This window comes from Cebus imitator, unplaced genomic scaffold (assembly GCF_001604975.1).
Source record: "Cebus imitator isolate Cc_AM_T3 unplaced genomic scaffold, Cebus_imitator-1.0 Scaffold82, whole genome shotgun sequence".
In the NCBI taxonomy this organism is placed as follows: domain Eukaryota; kingdom Metazoa; phylum Chordata; class Mammalia; order Primates; family Cebidae; genus Cebus; species Cebus imitator.
The window spans coordinates 8,051,459-8,070,586 of NW_016107397.1; the positions used below are offsets into that span (position 1 = coordinate 8,051,459).

Here is a 19,128-nt window from a genome sequence, read left to right on the forward strand (position 1 = left end):
CCGCTTCTCCTTGGGCTGGGGTCCTGCCCTCGGAGTCACGAAGATGAACTGGACAGCCCTCCAAGCCACACTCCCCGTCCTAAGCCCGGCGCAGCTGCACAGGCTGCGGGAGTAGCATCAGGTGGCCTGGGTGGTGGCCCCATCAATGCCTGAGAGCTGGGAGCCAGGACAGCACCGACGTCTTCAGGTCAGTGAAGCCCCGCCTCAGGGCAGGAGGGGAGCTCGGGACTCTGTGGGAGACTCATTTTAAGGCTAGGGGCGGCCCCGCGCTCTCTGAACTTCAGGATGGGCCCAGCAGCGCCCTCATACCCCATGCTGCAGGCGGGGTCGTGCAGCGCACGGGGAAGCGATCCCGAGACCCGCGCACATACATGCACGTGCACACGCACACCTCGGTGTGCACAGTTCTACACGTGCGCTGCTGTTTCCACGTGGAAACACAAACACAGCCAACGGAAGCGCCTGCCTTTCCTGCGGCCCCGGCTCAGCGGCCCCGGGCTATTCTGGGGCCAGCCCGCCCGGCCGCGGGGGACACCATCCGCTCTGGAGCTCAGAACGCGACCCCAGGCTGAGGGGCAGGCCAGCCCTTCCCGGGCTGGAACCTGGCGGTGAGGACCCAGCGGGTTCGGCCCGGGCGTCTGGGGAGCTCCAGAGCCCGCACGGCGTCCCCTGCTCCGCCCCCTGCGTCACCCGCCCCCTCCGTAGTCCAGAAGCCGGGCTAGGGGCAGGATCCTCCGGCTGTCTCCAGCCGGTGGTTTTTGGCCGCGAAGCCGTGGGGAATCTGGGGTCGGGGTAGAGATCCCAGGGAGGTGGGCGGGGCCAGAGCCGGGAGTGGATCTGGGGGCGGGACGAGAGGCTCGCGGGGCAATGGCGCCCCCTGGTGGTTGAGCTCGTCCTAGGCGCCAGGCAGAACGCCGGACAAAGCTGTGCCTCGATGGCCCGGCGGATAGGAGGAGTGCAGGGCCCGCGAAGGTGGCGGGGTCGGTGCCGCACGCTCAGGTGCTCCCCTTCGCGCGTAGCCAGTGCGCTGAGCATAGCCCTCGTGCAGGTGGCTCCCCGGACCTTCCTCTCCGAATGGCCGGTGGCTGCAGCCTGCACAGGCCACAGCACCTGCAGCCCTCCCTGGCCCTTTTCTCATGAGCCTCAAAAGGGGCACTGACCAAGCGCACCGCGCAACAGAGTGACCACCCCGGGAACTCGCGCCACTGCCTTCTGGACTGTGCACAAATGCCGTTTTCTGCAGCAGCTGGCAGCAGCCTGGCCTGGCAGAGCCCCCAGGACTGGCAGTAGCTGCAGGGGCTCCCATCCCTGGCCCTCTCCCCAGGGTGCAGGGCACTGTTCATAGAGACACTTGTTAAAGGAGATTTATTTTTACTGCAGCTTTTCCTGCCGCTAAACTGCCCAAGAACAAAGACTAGGACACAGACCTAGCAGCCTCCACCCAGCCCAGCCACAAGGCCTCAGCCTCCCATCAGAGCCGCTCCACAGCTCCCCTCAGCTCAGCTCAGCATGGCCGAGGAGCAAAGGGCTCGGAGACAAAGCCCAGAGGATGAACAGGGGCCAGCCCTGAGTGAGTGTCTCTGAGGGCGCCAAGCCCAGCCTGGGTCCTGCCTCTCTCCCAGGACTCTCATGCCCTCCCGTGCTGCTGGCCGGGCTCTGAGCCAGGTTCCTCATCTTTGACAGCAACAGCGAGGTCCTGGGGAAGAGGGTCCCAGCCGTGAGCTGCAGATACTCCCCTCCCAGGGACAGGGTCTTCGTGGAGGGGCCAAGCTCCAGAGCACCCAGCCAGGGTGGCTTTAGCTCAGCAGGGCCCACCCCAGCCCAGCCAGCTGCACCCACCCAGGACCTGAGCTGCTGAGGCCATTTCACGACACCCGAGTTCCTCTCCATCACGAAAGCTGACAGCTTGGCCCTAACAGCAAGCTGGTGGCCCCAGGTTCTTAATCTGCGCCAGCATCCCTGGTCCCTGTCCCTTCACCCTGGCAGGAGGCCAGCCTCCCTCTCCACCAGCCGGCTGACTGTGCGCAGAGCCAGGGGCAGGGCTGTGTTGGCGTCGCGGTGATAGCGGGGGCTGCACATCTCCACGCTGGGCGTGAACACGAACTGGGCCACACTGGGCATCTTCAGCAGGGTCAGCAGCTCCGTGGCCCGGGTGCGGATGGCTTCCATGCCCTCCTCACTGTGCGTGGAGCTGCTGTCCGGGCTCTGAGCCAGGTTCCTCATCTTTGACAGCAACAGCGAGGTCCTAGGGAAGAGGGTCCCAGCCGTGAGCTGCAGATACTCCCCTCCCAGACACAGGGTCTGTGTGGAGGGGCCAAGCTCCAGAGCACCCAGCCAGGGTGGCTTTAGCTCAGCAGGGCCCACCCCAGCCCAGCCAGCTGCGCCCACCCAGGACCTGAGCTGCTGAGGCCATTTCACGACACCCGGACAGAAAGACCTCAGAAGCCTCAGCTCTTCCTTCCCCAGGAAGGCCAGAAGGCTTCTCTGCCTCCCCACCCAGGCACCTGGGGATCAGGTCTTGGCTCCGGGAGGCCAGCTTCGTCAGCGTTGTCATCAGCACAGTGACCACCTGTGGGGGACAGCTGGGCAGGGTGGCAGAGGGGCGGCACTGGGTGACCTCGAACAGCAGGGCCTCCAGGGCTTCAAAGAACTTGTTGATCTGCTCCACGGTGCACCTCCGATCGTAGGTCACTGACAGGTACTCGCCGATGGCCCACACCTAGGCCCAGGGACACAGGCTCAGCCCCCACCCAGGCCTCCTGGGTCAGGAGTGGTGGAGGGAAGCCAGCGCCTGCCTTACCACGCTGGTGACAAGGCTCGCCCGGCTGCAGAGGCCATTCACGCTGCCCAGGAACTCCAGCAGGTCTCTCGCCAGCTCCACCACCAGGGAGGGCTTCAGCTTACACAGGGCCAGGAACTGGGAGCTCAGCACCCTGCCCGAGAGCCGGGTCCATGCTTGCTCTGTGCAGACCCCTGACCCTGTCCCCACCCCCTACCCCATCCAGGCCGAGGGCCCAGAGGAAGCCAGGAAGTGTCAGTGGCAGGTGCAGGCTGCACCCTCAGATAGGGACGTAACAGATGATTGCCACCCCTAGAGGAACTGTTCACCTCACTGGGGAGACAGCTGGGACCTGCACTGGCCTCGGGGCCCCAGCTGAGAGTAGAACCAGGACGGGCCTTTGGAGAGAAGGACCCGGGGGACGGGTTGTGGAAGAGGGACTTGAGCCAGCCCCGAAGATGACAGGTTCGGCGGAGGGAAGGACGGACAGAGAGGAAGCGCCCAGGACTGGCCATGGGGCCAGAGGCGGGGGTGGCAGGGTCTGAGGCTGCAGAGGGCCCAGCTGGGGCGGAGCTGCAACCGCTGAAGGGAAGGGAGAGGGGAGGGGTCCAGGAGGTGCCTGCCCAGGGATGCCGCGGGGGCGCAGGAGGGACCCACCTGTACACACAGGCCGCATACCCTGGTGCAGGGTAGAGAGAGTCGCTCCTGCCCAGGAGCAGCAGTGCCAGCTGGTTGGTCAGAGCCCCATCAGCCACCTGGGGGTCAGGATCAGAGACGGGCTCAGCTTCACCCCCACTGCAGGCCCAAGTGGGGGTGGGGGTGAGCCCATGGTGAGGGCTGGGAGCAGCTGAGAGGCTGGAAACTTCTCGTCCACTGCCTTCTCCAACACCCAGGGATACACAGACTGAGCTGGCAGCATCTGGGCACTGGGAGGGAAGCCCTGGGGCAGGCCCAGGAGCCCTTGGAGAAGTGTCGCTTCTGCTCCATGGCTCCTCTGCCATCACCTACTCTGCAAGGCTGGGGGCATGTCCTGCTTGGCCAAAGGTGCGCCCAGGGGATGCCCAGCCCTGCCCCCAGTCCCCTGCCAGCCTGCCCTTCTTGGCTCTCCTGTGCTGGCGTCTCACTTGTAGCGCTCCCAGAGGTGGGAACCAGCGACCAGGTGTGGGTAGGGGGAGCCACCAGCCTTTGGGAGCCTTTATTTTGGCCTCGGACGCAGATGTTAAAAGTATCAGGGCACAGGGGGACAAACTGCTCTGCCCCAGCTGTGCTGCCAGTGCCAGGGTTGCTCACTTTCCCCCTGATGGGAGACGGGGCCTGCCGGAACGAGGTGGAAGGGACCTGCTGGGATGGGGAGACAGGGCCTGCTGGGACGGGAGTGGGGATATGACCTGCCAGCACGGGGGACGGGGCCTGCCAGGGCTGTAGCATGTGGCTGTGGATGGCGGGTGTGGTGGGATAAGCCTTCTGCAGAGCTCAGGGGGACCCTGCTGGCTGGCTCTGGCTTGCCCCTTGGTTGTGGGAATGGGGGGCTCCAGGCAGCGGGCTCACCTGGGTCACCGCTGAGAAGAACACCTGCAGCAGTGTGGGCACGGCCTCAGCACATTGGGCCACGCGGGCGCAGCTGGCCATGGGCTGCAGCAGCTGGTGGAGCGGTGCCAACCTGGGGACACAGTGTGGCCATGAGAGCCACCTGCTCCCTTACCTGGTGACTGCCGGCCAGGGCCAGGCATCGGGGCCACGTCATCACTACCCCCTCTCATGCGGCTGTGCCCGCTCCCATCCTCGCTTCTCGCCTCTCAGGACCACCTGCTCTCCTGGGTTCAGGGAGACTCCCCGGTGTCGGCATACCGGGGACAGTGGAGCCGTTGAGGCAAAGGCTGGCGTGGGCCAAGGGCAGGAGGTCTGTGGGCCAGTCCTGGGCCTCCTGCTTCCTGGGCTCAGCCTCGGTTTCTCCATCTGCAAAATGGAGCACCCACAGGGCCGACCCCCAGGTTTCTAAGGGTTGATCCGGGCAGCAGAGAGAGCTGAGCCCTAGGCCCCCACCCAGCAGACCATGCTGCAGGAGGGCCTCTGTGACGGTCATGACAGCCGCTCCCTGGGGTGGGAACACAGCCTTGTCTGGGGCATAAAGCACCCTAGCCTCAGCCCAGGGTCCAGCAGCAAGCCCCATCCTGGAGGCTCCCCAGCCTGAGGGCTCCTACCTCTCAATGGTGCCACTGGCCTTGGGGCGCAGCAGGTATTGGAAAAGACCCTGGAACTTTGGGTCCCGGAAGGCCTCCAGGCAGCTGGGGACCCGGAGAGAGGTGTCCCAGAGTGGCCTCTCGGATGGAGCTGGCGATGACCTGCGTGGACAGACGCCCAAGGCTGGGCTGGGATTTGGCACAGGCCACGGGCACATCCCTTGCTGGGAGACACACAGCAGGTGTCTGTAACATCACAGCGCCTGGATGCTGGGAAGGGCTTGGGGGCACGGGAAGGCTCCAGGCCTGGGCGTGAAGATGGGTGAGGAACTCCAGGGCGGGTGGCCAAGGGTGACAGACTCGCCCTGTCCTGAAGGTGGCTTTGGCTTTGTAGGGCAGGACCGGCTGGGTGTTGGGGTGGGGAGGAGGGTCCCCAATGTAGGGGTCAGGAGCGGTGAGGAGAGGCCCAATGTGCACGACCAGCTGGCTGGGTGAGGCGGTGCTGGCAGAGGGTGAGGGACGCACCTGAGCTGCAGGTCCAGCGCCGCAGTCAGGCACGGCAGGTCCAGCAGCGCGTGCAGCATCTCCAGCGCCGTGCCGGCGTCCGCCAGGGCCGGGAGGAGCTCCACGAACTCAGAGGTGAGGGGTGGGCTGTTCCAGGCCAGGAACTGTAGGCACAGCACAGTGGTTTGGACAGAGCTCAGAGCTGTGGGGCAGGTGTGACGCTGCACGGACACCCTGGGCCCTCACCTCGTGCTGCACCCCACATTCCAGGCCCAGGATCCACAGGGCTCTATGCTCAGCCAGGACTTGCCCTGAACCCCGCTGGAAAGAGGGGAGGAGCCCAACCCCCGACCTGGCACCCAGGGATGCCCAAATGTGCCTTAAAGAGGTTGGGGAAGCTCAATCTGAGGGTACTGAGGTGCCCAGCAAACAGGTGGAGGTTGTCCCTGCAGAACTGGATGAACTCGAAGGCCAGCATGGGGCTGTGGAACTGCTCAGACGGGATCCTGGTGAACAGGTGCCGGCAGACTGCTTCCGAGTCCACCGCAGCCACCTCCCCTGCAAGACCAGGGCCCGTCAGGGTGCACGCCTGCTGGACGCACATGTCCTGACCTAGACCTTGTCCTGCAGTGCTGCTCTGTGGCTGGCTGGGGCCCCTGAGTCTCAGGCCTGCTCTCCAGGACACCAAGGGCTGTCCTATGTCCTACACCGGGACTCGGTCTCCCTCTCCCAGCAACACGGCCAGCTCGTGAGTCACACAAACCACGGCACATTTTCTGGAAGGTGCTAGTTCCTAGACTTTTGAATTTCATGGGCTAGGGACACAGCAAAGAGTTTCTGTTTATTTTTCTATTCAAAAGTTTGTAAATTAGGATCCATAAAAAAGAAACATGACGGCCAGGCACGGTGACTCACTCCCGTAATCCCAGCACTTTGGGAAGCCGAGGCAGGTGGATCACGAGATCATGAGATTGAGACCATCCCGGCCAACATGGTGGTGAAACCCGTCTCTACTAAAAATACAAAAATTAGCTGGGCGTGGTGGCGCTTGCCTATAGTCCCAGCTACTCAGATGGCTGAGGCAGGAGAACTGCTTGAACCTGGGAGGTGGAGGTTGCAGTGAGCCGAGATCGCGCCACTGCACTACTGCCTGGTGCCTGGCGACAAAGTGAGACTCTGTCTAAAAAACAAGAACAACAAAAAAAAGAAATATGAGCTGGGTGCAGTGGCTCATGCCCTAATCCCAGCACTTTGGGAGGCCAAGGCAGGAGGACTGCTTGAGGCCAGGAGTTTAAGACCAGCCTGGCCAACATAGGAAGACCCGTCTCTATTCAATTAAAAAAAAAGGGAAGAAGAAATCCTGTCCTAAAATGAAAGGCAGGGGCAGAGCCCTGAGAGCTGTCGCCACCCCCTCTGGGCTCACCATGGCTCAGGAAGAAGCGGGCGAGAGGCAGCAGCACCCGCACAGAGGCGGGGTCCCCCTGCAGCCGCCCGTGCAGGGCCTTCAGGCAGGAGAGGCTGCGGTACAGGAAGGACGGGTCCTGCCGGCACAGCACGTCCAGCACCAGCACGGCCTCCACCAGGCACTGTGGGACACGGGCCGCGTCAGACGGGCTGAGTTATCGCCTCCCGCGCACCCCCGGTTTCCCCATCCGCAGCCACTTACAGCTTTCTGCAGGTCAGAGTCCCCCTTCCTCAGGGCTCCTGGAAGGATGGGAATAGGTCAGCCGGCTCTGCCTCAGCCTCGGAGCAGCCCAATGAGGGGCGGCGTGTGGCCTGGAAGTTCCAGGCAGGACTGGGAACAGAGGGGCAGACAGGCCCCCAGGAGGACTCGAGTGGGACTGAGGCTGAGGGGCCCAGGCGGGACAGGGCCAGGCTGGGGGCTAGGGTTGGAGCCTGAAGAGCACTTGGGGCTGACCCCAGAAACAAAACGCCCCTGCTCCAAACTGGCTCCCCAGGGCCCACCCTCTGAAGCAGCAGCTTGAGGAGAATCTGCGGGCCTTGGGTCACCTTGCATGGCAGGTGGGTGGAGCCGGGGGGCCTGTGCCTGGGTGGGGGACTCACGCCGGTTACTCTGCTCAATGAGGCGCTGGCAGTACTCGAAGGCCACCTCCCGAAGCCGCTCCCGGGGCGGCAGCAGGCGGCCAGCAGAGGAGGTGGCGGAGATCACCGACAGCATGGAGCCTTCCTGCTCTGACCCGTCATCTGTGAGAGGAGGGATGCTCAGCAGGCTGCCACGTGGCTCCTGGGCTGGGACATGCCCACTGCCCCTGCTTGGAAGGGCAAGAAGGGAGCACAGGCCCTGGCCCCTCCCAGGGGTGTGCGGTGTCGCCATCTTGGGACGTCCACACGCCTGGCAGCTTCCCTATCACGGCCGCCCTTCAGGGGGAGCTGAGGCTTCTTCCCCAGCAAGTCCACAGAGCAGCTGGGAGGAGCACTGGTGTCACTCCCACTCCAACAGTCTTAAGGGCGCCTGCCTTAAATGGCGACTCTGCTTCTCTTGCACATTGCGTGATGGTCACGAGGCGTCCACAGAGGACCCCCGGTGCTGACCCTGGACCCCAACCACGCTGGCCAGGAGTGTTCTTTGCCCAGCCCTGACCTCTGCTGCATTCTGGGCACACCTGTGTCCCCCGACCTCTGCCTGTGTCCCCTGAGACCGACCCACAGTGTGCCCACCTCCCACCCGTCTGACGCTGCCCCATCCCCAGCACACCTGTGTCCAGGGCACCTGGGCCCTCAGGGCCGCTGTGCAGCAGCCACGCCCGCAGCATGGAGAAGCCCTGCACGTTCAGCCACTGGTCCTCCGTGAAGCGGTGGCCAGTAGACAGCACTGTGAAGAAGTCTGTGGCCACCGCCCCGTCCACCTCGGTGATGGGGCCCGGCTGTAGGAGGGACAGGCGGGGGGTGGGTGGAGAGGCTGAGGCCGGGAAAATGCTGACATGAACACAAGCTCCTCAGGAGGGTGGAGGGGAAGCTGCCTGAACGTGAGCCGGGGCAGCGGCCCGCCCTGTGTGACGCCAAAACACCATCCCCACCTGACCCCCAGGCAGACGTGCGTTCCACATCCTCCTGTAGGCCCCAGGAGTGAACCCACACACAGACCCCCAGAGCCACACAGGTCGGGGGACTGCGGCCCTGTATGACCCAAGCCTCACAGCAGAGGCAGGCTTGTCCTGGACCCCGTGCAAGGACAGCAGATATGGATGGGGACCTGCTGGGCAGGGCTGGCCACAGTGGGCACAGGAGCTCCCGGGGAGGCACTGTCTGTGACTCTGTTCCCCATGGTCCCAGAACAGCCCCGCCCTCACCTGCCGGGCCCTGGGCGTGGAGAAGAAGCTGCCAGAGTGCGGGAACCCTTGCTGGAGGCTGGCATAGCGCAGCCAGTCAACCAGCCGCTTGCTGAGCAGGGTGGTCTGGTCTGCAGTGGGCGGGGTGGCATGGGGAGAGGAGGTTAAGTCCTACGGATGTCGGGATGCTGGCCAATTTTTCTCAGAAAACAGAATCGGGCAGCGTCCCAGGCCCTTCGGCCTCCCTGTTCCCCCACCCACCCCCCATGCCCCCAACCCACCACAGGCCTTACAGGGAAGGACCTGGGAGGGCAGACCCCGAACAGCCTCTAGGGAGGGGCCCCACGTACCCTCCTGGAGGGTGCCTGGGCTGAGGACCACGACCTTGGCCATGACAGGGAGGAGGTGTCTGAAGCTGGGCCCCTCTGGCTGCCGGCTCTCCAGGGCCCGCAGCACGCCCTGGCCCACGGCTCGGACCTCCTCATTTCTGTCACCCTTCAAATCAAACGTGGGGCAAACGCTGGGGTACTGGCCCATGTCACCTGCCAAAGACCAGCTCCGCCCATTTCGGAAGTCTGTGTGACACTCCTGAGAAGTGTCGGTCCCTGAGACCCCAGGCTCAAGGGGTGGCAAGGTGTACGTCGTGCCCAGGCCCACCCAGGGCAGCAAGGTGGTGCCTGCTGCGCCTTCAGCCTCTTTCCCTGCGAGCTGCATCCCTGAGGCTGGAGGAGGCCTGGGGGGGCATGGCTAATTCAATGCTGAAAACACAGTGGTGGCCACCATGGGCGTGGCTGCAGCCACAGGACACCCCATCCTGCGGGGCCTCCAGTGTGGAGTCTCGTCTTTAAACCGCCCACCTCACTCTGCACAGCCAGATGTTGAAACGTCTGAGCAGCACCAGGCGTACCCGGCACACGGGCCAGGTGGTCAGGGACAGGAGGAGGGCGCTGGGTGGCCGGGAGGCCACGTGCCTGGTGGGAGGTACACCGCTGGGTGGCCAGGAGGCCATGTGCCTGGTGGGAGGTACACCGCTGGGTGGCCGGGAGGCCACGTGCCTGGTGGGAGGTACACCGCTGGCCCCTGGTGGCAGTTCTGCAAGATCATCTTCCACCAAAAAAAATGAGAGTTGCTTGAGGAAAAGGGGCTGCTTCCAGGCTAGGGCAGGAAATGAATAAGAAGAGCCAGAGCCATCTTGTCGCAAAGGTGAGGAGCCACCACAGCATTACTGGGGTCATCTTGGGGGCCTGGAGGTGGCCTGCAGGGGCTCCGTGAGGTGAGGGAGCTGGGCACCATGAGGATGACCCCAATGACGGAGCACAAGGGCTGGTACGCCGGTGCCCATGAGCTCTCACCCACACAGCAACCACAGGCTCCGTGGTACCCTTCCTGCAGACTCCACACCCCTGGGCAACCCACGAGCAGAGGCAGCAGCTTCCCTTACACAAAGGCAGCCTGTGAACCCCCGGATCCCCATGCTGAGTGTCCAGGCCTGCTCCTGACACAGAGGGAGGGAGGACATGGACTTAGGAAAAACTCCTGGCCGAGGAGGGTGGATTGCCTGAGCTCAGGAGTTCGAGACCAGCCTGGGCAACATAGTGAGACCCCAAGTCCCTACAAAAAACACAAAACTTAGCTGGGTGTGGAGACGCATGCCTGTAATCCTAGCTACTCAGGAGGCTGAGGAGGGAGGATTGCTTAAGCCAGGGAGGTCAAGGCTGCAGTGACCTATGATCACGCCATGGCACTCCAGCCTGGGCAGCAGAGTGAGACACTGTTTCTAAAAAAACCACCACCACCACAACCACCACCACCACCAAAACCAAAAAAGGTCTGGAGGCCTGGCCTTCCCTGATGCGCTGCCTCAAGGCCGTGCCTAAGAAATCAAACTGCGTCACCTCTACTGTGCCCCTCTTACAGCACAAATCCATGTCTGATAACTCCTGGAAGGGGGCCCGGGGAACTGAACCTGCTGCTCTATCCAGGTCACCCATGCCACCCTACGTGGGTCTTGGAATGCCACCAGAGCAGCCCTGGCTCCGCAACCTCACTGAGTCGTCAACAGGGCCTCGGGATGACGGCTTCCCCAGGAACAGGGGACACAGGAGGCAGGTCTCTGGTTGTTCTAGGCATATCTCGGTGCTGAGTGTCTGGCACACCTGAGGCCGTGACTGGCACAGGAACCTAAGTCTACCAGGCCTACATGGCACATTGGTGCACGTGAGAGGACACTGGCCGGCCTGCTGGGTGCACCTGAGACCCAAGGAACCCTGGGGCTGGATGGCCCACTGGGGTGGTAACTGCCACGTTACCTGGGCCAAGAGCACGGAGGCCACCAGGCTCAGCTGCCGGCTGTTCTGGGTGTGATCCCAGGCCAGGCTCAGGCTGTCACAGGGGGACATCTCTCGCAGGATGGCGGTGCAGAGCACCTGGAGCTGCTCGGGGCACGCAGGCAGGCTGAGGGTAGCCTGCAGCAGGTCTATGCACATCTTCTCCAGCCTGCAAGGCCAGATGCCCACAGCGGGCGGTGACATGTCATGCCCGTGGCAGGGGCATCTGGTGCCCCAGAGGACCTGGCCAGGCATCCTCGGGCAGGGGGACAGAGTGTTTTATGTGAGGATGGACCTTCAGCACCAGCTTCAGTGGACAAATGACTCAACTCCCCCACCCCCAACCAAGGAGCATCTGCGCTGACCTGCTCTGGGCATGTGGCGGGTTCTCCTGGAGCTGTTGCGTTGGAAGCTGGCCTGAGCCATGGCCACACTCACCTCCGGTGGTACTTTGTGGCTGAGATGATGAGGAAGAGCCTCTGCAGGGAGTCGACGGTGTCCGGCCCCAAGTCCTCCGTCTGCAGTAATTTACTGATCCGGGAACAGAACTTCTTCAGCTCCTCTTCCTGGATCTCCCTAAACAGTGAAGAGGACTTCAGGACCCAGAAGCACTCACTGCTCTGAACCAAAAAAAGAATAACTCTTGGAGTGGGGAAAAATCCCTCTTTAGAAAAGAGAAGCCGAGGCCAGGCGCGGTGGCTCACATGTCTAATCCCAGCACTTTGAGAGGCCGAGGCGGGCGGATCACGAGGTCAAGAGATAAGACCTGGCTAACACTGTGAAACCCCGTCTCTTTCTAAAAATACAAAAAATTAGCTGGGTGTGGTGGCACATGCCTGTAGTCCCAGCTCCTCAGGAGGCTAAGGCAGAGGAATCGCTTGAACCTGGGAGGCGGAAGTTACAGTGAGCCGAGACTGAGCCACAGCACTCCAGCCTGGATACAAAGCAAGACTTCATCTCCAAAAAAAAAAAAAAAAAAAAAGGAGAGAAGCAGTGTCTGGGAGGAACACAGTTCCACCACTCAACACCTCTTGAGACAAATTCACAGATTCGCCAACCTGGCCCCTCTCATCCTACGATTTCTCAATCCATTGCTGTGACTTACTATGACAAATCTCACTCACGGAGACTCAGGTACTTAGATTTTGTTATTCCAGGAGCAGAAGGACTAAAACCGGTTCTTTTTAGGAGTAAAAAGATTGAAGACATCTTTTGAAAAGCAACTTATTCTAGACTAAATTTCCTACTCTTGAGAGCCTTTCGCTTATGGGAACGAGAATAAAATCTCATAAAGAACAAGTGTTATGACATATTGTAAGGTAAGCCTGTTATAATTTTTACTAGAATAGGTAACTGGCTTAATTTAAAACTCTCTCTAGTAAGCCACAGGTAAGATACTGAATAAATTCCCAATGGAAACCTGTTTTTTTTTTTTTTTCTTTCCTTTTTTGGAGTGTGATGTTTGAGGGCAGGAAGCACCCAGCATGGCCAAATGGAAACCTGTTTTTAGGTTTCTATTCCAGCCTAAAAGAAAGAGGCGATAATGTGCAAAGGGTCTGCTGTGTCAGGGGACTCTGGGGGCTCCCTGAGAAGTCCCCTAAGCGGCTGTGCCCTCTACAGGTCACCTGTAATCCCAGCACTTTGGGAGGCTGAGGTGGGAGGATCACTTGAGCCCAGAAGTCTGAGACCAGCCTGGGCAACACAGTGAGACCCCTTCTCTGCAAAAGAATTAAAAAAAAAATTCGCTAGGCATGGTGTAGTCCTGGCTACCTGAGAGGCTGGGGTGGGAGAACTGCTTGAGCTAGAAGATCAGGCTGCAGTGAGCTGAGATTGCACCACTGCACTCCAGCCTGGCCGACAGCGTGAGAACCTATCTCAANAAAAAAAAAAAAAAAAAAAAAAAAAAAAAAAAAAAAAAAAAAAATATATATATATATATATATATGTATACAATGGAGAATCTTTCCCAGAAAGGTGGAAATCCTCATCCTGATTTAATTCCCTTCAGCATATTCTCCAAATCCCAAGCTTCCTTCTGAAAAGCCAGCTCACCCAAACCCTTCAATAGTTCCTCAGCTTTCAAATCCAAACCCCTACAGACCCTAATGCTGCCTGGAAGACCCCTGCCCCGGCTTCCTTCTCCAGCCTCTATGTCCTATTTCTCTTGCTCCTGCCCCTTCACACGGACCCTCTGCCTGAAACACACCTCAGCTTCCGGTCAGCGGCTCCTGAGCTTCCGGTCAGCGGCTCTACCGCCTGGAAATCCTGACCTTGCTGGGCATCCCTCCATGCCTCAATCCTTGACTCGCTTCCTGCTTTCTCCATGTATCCTTCAGCTTACAGAGCTATCTTTGATAACTTTTTCCACCCTTGCTTCCCGTATCTCTGACATATTTAGAGAGAAACTAAAGTTCACTCTAAATCTTTTTGGCTTTCTTTGGAGACAGGGCTTCCCTATGTGACCTGAGCTGGAGTGCAGTGGCACAATCATAGCTCACTGCAGCCTCAATCTTCTTGGCTCAAGTGGGATGATACTGCCTCCTGCCTCAGGCTCCCAAGTAGCTGGGACTATGGGTGCATGCCACCACACTTGGCTAAGTTTAAAAAAAAATTCTGTTTTGTAGAGATGGGTCTTGCTATGTTGCCTAGGCTGGACTTGAAGTCCTAGCCTCAAGCAATCCTCCTAACTCAGTCTCCCAAAGTGCTGGGATTACAGGCATGAGCCACTCACTGTGCCTGGCCCACTCCAAACCTTAACCCTCAAACTATAGCTGTTTATTTTAAAACATCACCAGAAATCACAGGGTTAAATTTATTATGAAAACTAGTAAGCCCTGATACATTATTAACCTTCTTTAAACCTTAACAGAGGGCAACTGTAGAACTCATGTATGTTACAGAGCGAAATTCAACCACACTCTATCCTCAAAAATGCCTGCCCACCCTAGCCAAGGAGGAAGAGAAACAGGGATTTAAATAGTGAGGGCTCGGCCGGGCTTAGTGGCTTGCACCTGTAATCCCAGCACTTTGAGAGGCCAAGGCGGGCAGATCACCTGAGGTCAGGAGTTCCAGACCAGCCTGGCCAATGTGGTAAAACCCCATCCCTACTAAAAATACAAAAACTTAGCTGTGGGTGGTGGCAGGCACCTGTAATCCCAGCTACTTGGGAGGCTGAGGCAAGAGAATTGCTTGAACCTGGGAAGCGTAGGTTGCAGTGAGCTGAGATTGTGCCACTGCACTCCAGCCTGGGTGACAGAGGGAGACTTTCTCAAATATAAATGAATAAATAAATAAATAAATAAATAACTAGTGTGGGCTGTTCCTTTTGTCTTTCATGTCACAAGTTTATGACTTTGAGTAGCATGTGACTTGGGAGTGGAGTTCTCAGTCGGTGTTTTTCCTTGTAAGGACTTTGGGATGAATATATTGCATGCTGAGTGAGATGCCAGCATTTTTCATTTTCATACAGTCCCTAAATTCAAATGACTTATCTTTCCAGGACTAAACGGAAGGTTGCCAGCGTTGAGCTACTGGGAGATGATACTGCATATTCACCAAGCACTTTCCTAATGAGTGGAATCTCCTTTTTTCTTTTTCTTTTTAAATAAGATGGGGTTTCACCATGATGGCCAGGCTGGTCTTGAACTCCTGACCTCAGGTGATCCACCCACCTCAGCCTCCCAAAGTGCTAGGATTACCGGCGTGAGTCACCGCGCCTCGCTATGAGTGGAATCTTAAGGGTTACTTTGATCAGAGATTTTTGTCCTGTTCGGACTTTAGAACTTAATTTGCCTTCAAGCCCTCACTCACTATAATCATAACTTCATCCATCCGAATCTTTCCCACCAATTGATCTAGCTCTGAATCCAGGTTTGCTTGTCTGTTTTGAGACAGAGTCTCGCTCTGTCGCCCAGGCTGGAGGGCAGTGGCGCCATCTTGGCCCACTGCAGCCTCCAGTTCCTGGGTTCAAGGAATTCTCCTGTCTCAGCCTCCCGCCTCACCAAGTTTGTTTGCATTTACCAAGGGGCTGTAGCTCTGGCTGCATTTTATTCTTTTAAGCATGTAGTATCAAGCTTTGCCTGTTTGGTGGACTATGAGTCTTTTCAGTCCTGGCCTATGTTTTCCCCCATAACTGGTTAGAGGTGAGGAAGGGGCAGTTAGTGGGAGTCCAGAGACAGCCTGGTACCAGCCTGGTGGGGGATTTCTTAGCCTAGCCAATACAACCGCGCAAGAGCGACCTTTCTAAGCTATAAAACGCTCCCACGGTTCCCCCAAGCCCTCGGATGGCGTCCAGCTCCGTGGCACACAGCCTTACTCCTAAGCAGCCCTCCGACCTCTCTGACTTTGTGTCCTTAACTGTGAGGCAACGAAAGCTCCTGGATGCCCGATTACCTGCCAGACGCGGGGTTCTCACCACCAAGCCTTTGACCAAACTGTCGCCTGGGCCCCGCCCCACTTGCTTTCACTCACCAAGACTCTGCTCAGGTGTCACCTTTTCCGGGGACCCACCGTGGCCCTCCCCGACCTCCTCACCCCAAGCCTGGCCGTCATGTTGCATTTCCCCGATCCCCAAGTCTCCAGGACGGGTCCAGTCGGGCTCCTGCAAGGCGGGCGCCCGGTCCCCTGCCCTGTGAGACCCACCCCCGGGAACCCCTAGGGAGAAGTGCGGGAAGGAGGGCCGGGGCTGCAGCTACCCCGCACCTGGCCTGGTGGAGCAAACTCTCCGCTCCTGCGGAGAACATCGCGCCGCCGCCGCCGCCTCCAAGCGGGCATGAATCACGGAGACTCCAAGGGCAGCACCCCAGCAGCCCCTCAGCCCGTAGCCCAGCAACCCGGCCGACTTCCGGGACCGTATCATGTGAGCGCACCCGGCTTCCGCGGTTGCGTCACGTGACGTATACGTAGCCGAACGGACCGGTTGCTGGCCAATGGGCTTTGGCGTGGAGCGCTTGGGGCGGGGCATAGGTGCTCTGGCCTAGGGTGACGGTCGGCGCCTGGGGACTGCGGAATGCAGCGACCCCGGAACCTCGGCACTCGGGGTCCCGGCGCCCTTCGACCCCGGAAGCCCTTCCGGCGGAACCTGGGCGCCTGGGGCCTTGGGAGAGGGTGTCGCTGGCCCCAAAGTGCCACTGCACTAGTTCTGTTTTCTGTTTCGTAAACAAGCTTTATCGTGCTCGAGTCTCTACGTTAAGTAAGACCTGAGAATCTGACACAAACTCCGCCATTGGTGGGCTGAGCCCAGCAGCATCCAGCAGTTTGCAAGGAATTGCCGCAGCTCTGGACAGTTTTGGGGATTTTTTGAGCTCCCATTTATTGAGCACCCATCCCGCGCTGTTTCTGCTGCTTGAAACAAACAAAAAAATCCCTTATTCAATCCCTTATTCATGGGATCTCGCGATCTCTCTTTTTTTTTTTTTTTTTTTTTTTTTGAGATGGAGTTTTCCCTCTGTCGCCCAGGCTGGAGTGCAGTGGCGCAATATTGGCTCACTGCAACCTCTGCCTCCTGGGTTCAAACGATCTCTTGCCTCAGCCTCCCGAGTAGCTGGGAATACAGGTGCGCGCTACCACGCCCGGCTAATTTTTGTATTTTTAGTAGAGGTGAGGTTTCACCATGTTGTCCAGGATGGTCTCGATCTGTTCACCTCTTGATCTGTCCGCCTCGGCCTCCCGAAGTACTGGGATTAGCGATCTCTATTTTACAGATGAGGCCACAGGCTCAGAGAGGGGAAGTTTCTGTTGATTCTAATAGATGTGTTGGTTGCCCAGGATATGCTGGGGTCTGGGGATGTTTGCCACCCTGCAGACGGCAGGGAGACACAGGGCAACATATCAGCGTCATGATGAGCCCAAGGGTGTCCAGACCAAGGGGTAGAGATGGGGTGGGCTTAGGACAGGGATCTGCTTCCTGAGGCTTAAATGCACCCCAGGGAGAAACTGACCTCTGGCCACAGGGGAGAGAATGGATGGGGAAGCTCCCGAGGGAGAGAGAAGGCTGGTACAGTTGTGGTCCAGGGGAAGGAGGTTTGACTGATGGATTTGCAGGCAGGAGGAAGAAAGTGGAGAAATCAAGGGTAACTTCATGTTTCTGGCTTGGGCACTGGGTGCTGCCATTCATTTGGTGCTGGAGCAGAAAAGGACAGGGAAGTTTGTGCCGAGAGTCATTCATTCAGTGGACAAGTGATGATTGAGTCCTACCTGCACTAGGCACTGCTGAAGGTTCTGGGTATTAGGGTCGGGAGTGGGAATCAATGTTCTGTAGATAGGGTGTGTCAAGGTTAGGCGTTGAAGGGGTAAGTTCCGAAAAGACACCTGATGGAAGGAAGGAGGAAGAGGAGGGAGGGAGGGCTTTCTGCAGGAGCTCCAAACATGGCTGTGAGATGCCCTTGGGTGCCCAGTGATGTCTGAGGGCACCTGGTGTGGAGGATGAAGAGATGGGAGTCTCTTGGTTCCCAAGCCAGAAACGTGAAGTTACCCTTGATTTCTCCACTTTCTTCCACCTGCCTGCAAATCCATCAGACAAACCTCCCTTCCCTGGACCACAACTGTACCAGAATGAGAGAAGCTTCCAAATGCGGAGTGCGGTGGGGGCCCCAGAGCCGCAGATTGAAGACTGGTAAAGGAAAGCTGGTGACAAGTATCTTTGAAAAGCCTCCTACCAGTGTTTAACGTTTACTAGGGTAACATATACACATCAAAGTGCACAAATCTGAAATGAATTTTGTTTTTTACATTTCTAGAAATCAGTGGTAAATTGGAAAATGTCTTAAGTCTTGGCTCCATTGGTGGTGTGGGGGGTGGTGGGGGCTTTGTGTTTGACAATTTCTTTTTTTTTTCTTTAAAGATGGGGTTTCACCATGTTGGTCAGGCTGGTCTTGAACTCCTGACCTCAGGTGATCCACCCGCCTTGGCCTCCAAAGTGCTTGGATTACAGGTGTGAGCCACCATGCCCGGCCTTGTGTTTGATAATTTCTGTGGTGTACATACTCCTGCCATCAAGATCTAGACCATTTCCAGCCCCGCAGAAGTCCCTCTGTGGCCCCCTCCCAACACCTACTCCCCTCCCTCAGAAGTAACTGCTAGTCTTTTTTTTTGGGGGGGGAGTAGGGGAGGCAGGGAACGGAGTCTTGCTTTGTCACCAGGCTGGAGTGCAATGGTGCAGTCTCAGCTTGCTGTAACCTCCGCCTCCTGGGTTCAAGCGATTCTCCTGCCTCAGCCTCCCAAGTAGCTGGGACTATAGGTGCACGCCACCACGCCTGGCTAATTTTTGTATTTTTAGTAGAGACAGGGTTTCACCATGTTGGTCAGGATGGTCTCGATCTCTTGACCTTGTGATCTGCCCGCCTCGGCTTCCCAAAGTGCTGGGATTACAGGCATGAGCCACCGTGCCCAGCCTAGTCTTGCTTCTAACCAGAGATTAGTTTCGCCTCTTTTTACACTTCATGCAAATGGAATCATACAGTACTTAGCTTTTCTTGTTCTTCCATGAATAGTTGATTGGTTTCCAGCTTCTGACAATAATAGAGCTGCAGTGCACAATCATTATGTCTTCTGGGGTTCTCAGAGATGCACCCCTCTTTGTTGTGTATATACCAGGTTCACAGAGCAGCTAACTTAAATTTAAAATCGAACTATGTGCCAGGAATCTCAATCTCTCTCTCTCTCCACAAAGGCACAACCCAAGCAATTTTACCAGGGGTAATATTTGACTTGTTTCTTACAAAATGTTTACATTAGTGTAATGTGTTATTTTAAGGTCTCACTAGTGAAAAGTGGTTGTCCTAACCAAAAGCAAAAAAGGCCAGGTGCGGTGGCTCACACGTGTAATCCAAACACTGGGAGGTTGAGGAAGGAGAATTGCTTGACCTGGGCAACATAGCGAGACCCTGTCTCTAAACAAACAAACAAATACAACAACATCTTAAAAAGGAGAGATTCGATTAATAATTACCCAACACAGCTCCCCGAAGGAAGCTTACGCTTCTCTCTCATGCTTGCTATTGAGCTGATTTTTTTTTTTTTTTTTTTTTTTTTTTTTTTTTTTTTTTTTT

The 19,128-nt window shown here is 58.0% G+C and overlaps 1 protein-coding gene across 4 annotated transcripts; it reads right to left on the reverse strand.

Moving 5' to 3' along the window:
• Positions 1 to 1,348: 1,348 nt before the first annotated feature.
• AP5Z1 (adaptor related protein complex 5 subunit zeta 1) lies at positions 1,349 to 15,938 on the reverse strand. 4 transcript variants are annotated; one of them, XM_017533773.2, is made up of 17 exons: positions 15,782 to 15,938; positions 11,519 to 11,656; positions 11,063 to 11,249; positions 9,104 to 9,248; positions 8,775 to 8,884; positions 8,180 to 8,348; positions 7,474 to 7,668; positions 7,130 to 7,167; positions 6,887 to 7,049; positions 5,843 to 6,021; positions 5,485 to 5,627; positions 4,981 to 5,121; positions 4,328 to 4,439; positions 3,437 to 3,534; positions 2,801 to 2,933; positions 2,505 to 2,719; positions 1,349 to 1,696 (listed from the first exon to the last, which is right to left on the reverse strand). In XM_017533773.2, exons 1-17 carry the CDS (start codon positions 15,820 to 15,822, stop codon positions 1,495 to 1,497), a joined length of 2,409 nt encoding a protein of 802 aa, XP_017389262.1. In that variant the 5' UTR covers positions 15,823 to 15,938; the 3' UTR covers positions 1,349 to 1,494. The 4 variants fall into 4 exon arrangements, with proteins under 4 accessions (XP_017389262.1, XP_017389261.1, XP_017389260.1 ...); XM_017533772.2 differs by lacking the exon at positions 1,349 to 1,696 and adding an exon at positions 1,878 to 2,245 and having other exon boundaries at positions 7,528 to 7,668; XM_017533771.2 differs by lacking the exon at positions 1,349 to 1,696 and adding an exon at positions 1,878 to 2,245.
• Positions 15,939 to 19,128: the final 3,190 nt, after the last annotated feature.